Below are 7,889 nucleotides of genomic sequence, written 5' to 3' on the forward strand. Positions count from 1 at the left end.
CTGCCCCCCCCCCCCCAATTCTTTCTTAGTTCTCTCAACAATGTTGATATGCTCATCCTCTCCTTTGAACCCGAAGATAAACTGAACCTCTTCCATTAAACCCTTTGTCCGAACAGCCCGGATCCCTCCTTCTGAACACTTCACTCTTCCAGGTTTCCTGAATAATTCTTCCTTTTTACTGTTTTGGCCTACGTTCAAACTCCCCCCACCTTGTCCCCCACTCTTGGCCAGTGTAATCCTCTAGGACCAACTCCAGATCACCTTCTGATCTTCATCACAGAACACATTCCTGCTTTTTATTCCCATTTTAACAAACCTCCAGCATCCCGCTGCAGCAAGGGATTCTGGGTAATGTCACTGCCAGACCAGGACGCCATGATTTTACTGTAGCTCGTCCAGAAAATGGACGCTTCCTTTGAGTTAGCTTAAGGGGTGTTTTCAGCGCCTTTGGCGTAGACATGTAACTATTTAATATGTCAAACTTAAAAACTCTACTTCGACGATGCAGAATTACATATTAATTGCATCCAATTGCGATTCGAATCTATTGCGAAACAGCATTGCCGAGTTGTTAGAAGTGATTTGGATTTGTTAGCTAGCCAGTGCTAGCAGCACCGGTTTCCACCTACGTTGTCTGTTTTATTGCTCGTAGCTTGTAAGTGACAGCCAACTGTCATAAAAAGTGTGTCGTTCTAAGCGGAAGAGCATAAATATATCGGGACAAAGGCTGCACCTTAAGGTAAGGACAATGCCGATTGCTGTATGTAAAGTAAACGATGACAGCTGGGATGCTGGGATAGACGTGCTAAAAGACTGCGTCACCAATGCGGTTTAATATGTTTAAAATCAAAACGAATTCTGTTACCATCATTTAAATGCACGGATGCTTAACAGGGCTGATCCTTGTTTGCAGCAGTCCAATAGCTTTTTGTATCCCGTGCGACTTTTTGACGTCCTGCAGATGGTGTTTGGGATCTGCTCAGAATCAAATATGTTCAGATATGTGCGTGTTGCTTAAAAGTGATTTATTTCCACCCCCCAGAAACAGGTATGGCCTGGTTTTGACTGGGCCCGTACTGGTAATGGCAAAAGAGACTTGCACTGGCGAGATGCCCTCATTTGACCCGAGATCATGTTCTGAAGCAAAGAAGCGGCCCTTTTCTTCTGATGGCAGTGAGTCCCTGTACATCACGTGTTCTAATGTTGCTTTGTTTGTTTGTTTACTCGGATTGACTTTATTCTGAAAGCTTTTTCCATTTTATCTGTTTTTTTATGACTTAAGTGTGACACATGTAGTTTCAGTTTCTCCATTTAAATAGACTTTGAGGGAAGATCGTTTTTACTAATTCATGAAAAAAAGGGACAGAATGCAGTTGTTTTATTATGAGACATTTTTACCATGCTCATGTATTTATAAAATATATAAAAAGTGTTTATGCTGTATGTCTATGAATCCTGTTAGGACATATGAAATCCTCCATCGATCACTAAAAAGCCTAAATATACTGTCACATTTAATGTGGGAGTATTGCTCCTTCCATGTGGCCCAAAAATCTTTTTCATCCGCATCCAGGTACAATTTGATAAGTTAGCTTTTTCTTTTCTCTCTAACTCTCGTTCTAGGAGGTGAGCCCATGACAAAAATGTCTGTGTCAAAATTTGGTCCCAGACTTCGATTTGAGCCAGTAAACTTTGTCAGTGGTGGAAGCAGTGGAGGAAGTCGTGTAGATGAGAAAGAGAACGACAAGGAGCAGCGGAGGAGTGAGTCCTACGGTATCAGAAACTGGGAGTTTGACCACCTGTCCTACGGCAGCGCCGGCAGAGCTCAGGACGTCTCATCTTTAAGGTCTGGGTTTGCCAGAACATCTTCATATGACTCTTGGGGTTCCCATAGAGACAGGGAGGATTTTCCTGGTAGCACAAGTGGTCTCGGTTATGGAGGATATGGCTCCACCACCAATTTCATGGTCAAAACACATCAGGACTATATACACAAGTATGAAGCCCACAACTCCCGGAATTCAGATTCCTTTCCTCAGCCACACAGATACAATGGCTATAATGGAGGAACCCGATCAGGAGCCAGGGACTCTGGGCGCCATGGTTTGGGGTATGGACATCAGGACTGGCCGTCGTCGAACAGGCCTTTCTCAAGAGTCTACACCAGTCCGGGCAGCAGCAGTCCCACCACTTTCCAGTCAGGAAATTCATCAGTTCAGGTGTCACAGTCAGTGCTGGAGGAGAAGCAAATTCTGATTCACAGAGTAGCTTCAGCGCTTTCTGTTGCTTTTTTGGACCCAGTGTTTATGACCGGAAGTGAGTCGCCGAATTACAATTTCATGTTGAGCCGCAGTATTCAGGCCTGCAAGACGAATCCAGAGTACATTTACGTCAATCTGAAGGACATACCTCAGGCTGACCTCCCCAAAAACAGGAAAGTCCCTACTGATGGTTACGCCTGTGAGCTGAGATGCCAGGGTGTGTATCTGGCGACTGGCTACTCTGGCAGTAAAAACGGAGCCAGGGACCGGGCCTCTGAGCAGGCTGTCAAACTCTTCCTCAAACCAGTCGAGGTGCGCGTGGTGCCACGCAAGTACAGACACTCGATAGTCAACGACATTGTTGTGTGCCAGGCGCATGGCCCGACCCCTGTTTTCGTACCTGCTCTGCGCAACCCCGAGGAAAAGCCGACGCCCAGCTCCAAGGGGCAGTATGAGCCCGACAGGCGGAAGCACTGGACTGAGTTTGTGGTTATGGACAATGCTCACGACGCCATCTGCATCCTGAACAACTCCGCCGCTTTTAATCGCATGAAGATTGACTACAAATTTGACCTGCTGCCTAACAGCAGCTTTTGGCTGTGTAGCGTCTTTGTGCAGGACGAACTGGTGGCGCAGGGGACGGGCACTAAAAAAGGCTCAAAGCATGCAGCAGCAGTGGAAGCAGTGAAGAAGCTTCGCGCCAACCAGGCGGAACGGCAGCAGCAACAGTCGCCACACATCCCCAGAGGACACCACCAGGCAGACTCTGGGGGGCGATTTGGTCAACTGGTTAATAGGAGGAAGCAACTCAGCGACTTGATTATCTTGGAAAACTCCGAAAATGCAATCTGCATCATTAATGACACGGCTCAGTTTAACAAAGTGACAGCAGAGTACAAGTTCACCGTCCTGCCTGACCATCGCTGGAGGTGTGAGGTTTACTTGGAAGGGCAGTACGTGGCTGCAGGAATCGGGCCCAAGAAACTCGTCAAACACATTGCGGCAAACGAGGCTTTAGCCACGCTGAGACTGACGCAGGCGGTAGTCAAGTCCAACCTAAGAAAGGAAGGCCACAGCGATGCCATATCACGGTCCCAGATCCTCGCTCGCTCCGGGGAAGAGACCACAAAGCAGGAGATTAAGGAAGACAACATCGGGAATCAGCTGCTGCGCAAAATGGGCTGGAAAGGAGGCGGGCTCGGGCGAGACGGGGAAGGGATCGCGGAACCCATCAGAATTAAAGAGCAGTTCTCCAGAGAAGGACTGGGGATGGACATGGACAAAAGCGGACACCAGCTAGACAAACGTGACATCGAGGGCGTCATTCGTAACTATGCCGTTTCAGAACGCCAGGACGACCTCCGCTTCTCTACCGACCTCACCAACGACGAACGCAAGCAGATCCACCAGATTTCTCAGAAGTACGGCCTGAGAAGCAAGTCTTACGGACAGGGCCGGCAAAGGTTCCTCATCGTCAGTCGTAGAGTCAAAACGGACCAGCTCATCGGTCAGCTTTTACAGGAAGGACAAGTGGGACGGTATGAACTGATCAAGCCTCAGGCCTCTCATTAAACCCTCGCTGTAATCAAACCCATGCGTCAAACTCGGAGGCATAAATGAGTCCATTATTTATCCCTTTTTTTTAAAAAAAATTTAAAAAATCCTTTGGATTTTTATTTTTGTTTACCTTTGGTTGTAAAATATGTATCTTTTTTGCACAAGCTTGTTATCTGTGCTGCGGTAAAACCCCAATTGTAAAAAAAAAAAAAAAAAAAAAAAAAAATCATTTCAGGATTTCACAAAATGGCTTTAAAGACTGAAATTCACTGTTTTGCGGCCACTTCAGGGACCAGGCGGAATCGATTTCCAGCGCCACTTTGTAACCGTGAAGCCGACTGAGGCGTTAACAGAAATAAAGAGGAGTTAGGTTCACCTGCCTCAGCGTACTGAAACTGATGCACAACGTCTTTAACTGGCAGCAGCCCGATGGTTCTACCGGCTGCATCCACAGGAGGAATAAAGCTGTGATTTGTTATACTGTCACACTTGCTGGTGTATGTGACCATTACCATCCCTGCCTGTTTTCACAGTCCAACTAACTGAACAAATTAAAACTGTTAGAGGCGACAACTGTTGTATATGTATTTTATTTACAAGAAAATGTACAGTTCGTTACATGGGTTACCGGTGCAAAGTTTCTTAATCTGAAAACCAATGCATTCCTGTTTAAGAGTGAAATCACCCCAGTATAACAGCTTAGAAGGGTCTGAAAAGAGCACTAAATACTGTGTCTGGAAGAGGGACATATATTTAATTATTTTTACATTTAAAAAGACATAGCTTTTTAAATACATTTTAAATATACCTCGGCCTGTTGGATGTCTATGCCAGATTATTTTTAACCCCCTAAAAAGAACTGAATTTGCGGACACTAAAACAGCAGAAAGACCTGATATGAAATGTCTACACATCAAGCACATAAACTCACCGTGTCGTCTAATCGGTTCACATGAGAAACGGGTGGGAAATGTGAAAAGCCAGACGGGCCATTGGATTTTTAGAAAGGCGGGGCGTGAGCAAGTAACCCGGCTATAACAAGGTACATTAACTTAGAAAACACACATGCTATTGCCCAACAACAGCATTCAGCTGGCATTAATGCCAAAACACAACAGCATACAAACTTAGCAACAGTTAAGGGACAAATATACCAAGTTGAAGAATTTAAAATGTGTAATTTTTTTTTCTTTTTTCTGCGAGATAGGTCATTTCTTGATTGGTGGTTTCTTGATTCTGAACCGAAATGTTCATACATGAACAACAACGGGGGTCAACAGTCACACCAGCTCTGTTCAACGATGGCAGAAACCCTCTTCTCGTACTCCCGTTTGTTTTCCTGGTAGAGCTGGGCTGCTTGGCTGTTCGCCGGACTGTTTGGGTTTGGCTCATCCAGTAAGGACTGTTAACGCAACAGTTAATAGCAGGGGTCAGTTTGTGAGAAAGCGTATAGGTGATCTAAACAGAAGCTTCCAATTACCTGTATAGATGTTAAGATCGAAGAAACATCGTAAGTTGGACTCCAACGATTCTGAAGTATATCTAAGCATATGCTGCCATCTGCATACACTGCAATACACAAAACAGTGACTCCTGCAGTTCCAATCACAATGCAATCGTGGAGTCGGGACTATGTTTCCGGTCATGGCGACTTACCATTTGGATGAAACATTTTAGAGATAAATCGCACTGTTGGAGGTTTATTTGGATATTCCTCTGTAAATTCAATGGTAAGTTTGAAGGTTCCTAAAAGAAGTAACGTGAAAACATAGATAAGCATTAACTAGAAATACATAGAGAGTTCTGAATATAATAAATGATTTTGTTGCAAAGCTGTCTGAAACACTCACCATCTTCAAAAGGTGTTCCTTCTGGGCTGAAATTCAAACAACACTATTATTTCATGCAAAAACAAAACACTTCCACAAACCTTAACACCTCAAAGATGGCAATAAAAAAAAAACTCCACTCACCCAAAAATGACAGCATTCCATACCATAATATTATTTTCTGAGGGGGCACCACTAACTCCAGCTGGAGGATCTTCTTGCAGCCTAACACAATGAGACACACATGAAAGAAAGTTAATTAGTCTCTTTGTGAAGCAAAATGTTAACGTGTCCCTTTCTGTTTCTATATACTTTTCTTAATTGCCTACAGGTTTTCATGGTAAGTGAGGACGCCTTGGACAGGAGCCCTAGTGTCTCCGGGGTCATGACAGATGGTAGATTATCCTGAGGATTAAGCAGCCATCAAGGGCCTCATTGATTATAACATCTAAAAATCATTCTCAGTAAATGTTCTGTCCTTCCTCCTAATTCACCCTGAGAGAAAACAACCTCCACTAAAATTTAAACAGGCCATGAAGGTGAGATACAATTGAAGTAGGTCGCCCTGAATTTTAGAGGTCTGATTAGGACTCATTTTGCATCGAGAACCTGCTCTTTGTGCCATTTTGGAGCACTAAACTAGTAAAGATGTGGAGTACGGCTTTACATTCTTTACAACTTCTACATTTTTTGTTAATTTCCTGTCAGGTGATGTAGGTCAGTCTTACAGGTTTTTAAGTGCCCATTTTAAACACTCTTCGTGAGAACGTAGTGAATTCAGGATGGAAAGAGTAACCTTCCAAGGAAATTGTAGATCTATCTCGATCTGTAATCTAGTCTTTAGAGGCAATTAGCCCCACGAAAATAGCTCTTCTAACCCGGAATTTATACACCCTACAAAGATCGTGATGGGGGGCAAATAAGTTCCTATGAGTGTATAAGAAACCTTAATTTGATCCTAAACAGAAAACCGAAAGATCAGTTTGATCAACCGAACCAGGTACTAAGTTGTTACACAATATCAACTTTGCTAATGTTACTGGCTGTCTTGCTAACGCCGATGATGTCTGCGCTTCCTACTAGTATAATTGTCAATTCTGTAGCGACCATTTGCTGATAATCACTGAAAACAACCAAATGAAATCCCGACCTACTTAAGAACACCTTACTAAGACCTTAATAAGTTTAGATATTAATCGGACTCATTGTTCGATGATGACGTTGTATGCCGAGAGGCTAAAGGTAAAAGGCTAACCTGAGCTAAAGAACTAATGTGTTCTTTCGCTTACCGTTTAAAGTCTCTCATTAAACGTCGTCTTGCTGGAGTTGACATTCTATTACAGATTAACTTTAAGTCCTAAGCATAGACGTTAACAGGCCAGATGTAAATGTCTTTTGATCGGCGTATAATATTAAGTCCTAGCTGGCTAGCAACGATTTGTCAAATTATTTGGCTACCCCTGCTAGTCGAAGGGCGATACCACTTCGATTTCAAGAAGACATTAACATAGTTAGACTCTAACTTGGTCAGTTATATCGCCACGTACACAGTGCTATTGTAATTTAAAGTCGTGTTGCATAATATATTATTGTAGTTGTTCTGTGGCGATGATCAGGGAATTTTAACGTATAAAACAAATACACCCCGTTTTGATACTTGTGTTGTTCCAGCAAATGACGTCACTTGTTTAGCACCGCTAGCAACCATATTTAGAATGCAGTCGAAAGTGTTTTATTCTTCTCTTGGTTCTTCTGTTATCTGTGCTCTTCATAGCTATTCTTAGGTTTAAACATAAATGTATATGTTAATGTACTTAAACAACTGGCGTGGAATAAAGTTCTGACTGACAACAACTAGAATTTATTTGTGGTTGTCGGCCATCTACATTTATGCTAAAAGGCCACCAGAGGGAAGCGTTGTTTAACAGTCAACACTTGACATTTGCAACGTTGAAAATGACCAAAACCACTACATAGCAAGACAGTTTTTCCCAGAAGACAGTTTTTCCAGAGAACGATCAAGGTGGCCAATTATAGTAATGTAAATACCTACTCATAGGCGTCATATTAACACTACTTTAGAAGTTTTGTTTACACACAGCGATTTCGAGGTCCCATATGGTCTAGCGGTTAGGATTCCTGGTTTTCACCCAGGCGGCCCGGGTTCGACTCCCGGTATGGGAACTAAGTCTTTTTTCTTAACTTATTCCCACAACAAGTTGCTACAAGGTCTATAAAGGAA

At 43.3% G+C, this 7,889-nt stretch overlaps 2 protein-coding genes and 1 non-coding gene across 3 annotated transcripts; 2 read left to right on the top strand and 1 right to left on the bottom strand.

Annotated features, from left to right (window-relative positions):
• Window positions 1-341: 341 nt before the first annotated feature.
• Window positions 342-4,044, top strand: nkrf (NFKB repressing factor). The gene is made up of 3 exons (XM_003970556.3): window positions 342-739; window positions 1,043-1,173; window positions 1,624-4,044. Exons 2-3 carry the CDS (start codon window positions 1,083-1,085, stop codon window positions 3,831-3,833), a joined length of 2,301 nt encoding a protein of 766 aa, XP_003970605.1. The 5' UTR covers window positions 342-739; window positions 1,043-1,082; the 3' UTR covers window positions 3,834-4,044.
• Window positions 4,045-4,395: 351 nt separating this feature from the next.
• Window positions 4,396-7,143, bottom strand: ube2a (ubiquitin-conjugating enzyme E2A (RAD6 homolog)). The gene is made up of 6 exons (XM_003970557.3): window positions 6,937-7,143; window positions 5,792-5,872; window positions 5,669-5,694; window positions 5,475-5,564; window positions 5,299-5,387; window positions 4,396-5,220 (listed from the first exon to the last, which is right to left on the bottom strand). Exons 1-6 carry the CDS (start codon window positions 6,978-6,980, stop codon window positions 5,092-5,094), a joined length of 459 nt encoding a protein of 152 aa, XP_003970606.1. The 5' UTR covers window positions 6,981-7,143; the 3' UTR covers window positions 4,396-5,091.
• Window positions 7,144-7,759: 616 nt separating this feature from the next.
• On the top strand, window positions 7,760-7,831 carry trnae-uuc (transfer RNA glutamic acid (anticodon UUC)). Its single transcript has one exon. It is a non-coding gene; the product is annotated as a tRNA-Glu (tRNA).
• Window positions 7,832-7,889: the final 58 nt, after the last annotated feature.

This window comes from Takifugu rubripes, chromosome 14, assembly GCF_901000725.2.
Source record: "Takifugu rubripes chromosome 14, fTakRub1.2, whole genome shotgun sequence".
Classification (NCBI taxonomy): domain Eukaryota; kingdom Metazoa; phylum Chordata; class Actinopteri; order Tetraodontiformes; family Tetraodontidae; genus Takifugu; species Takifugu rubripes.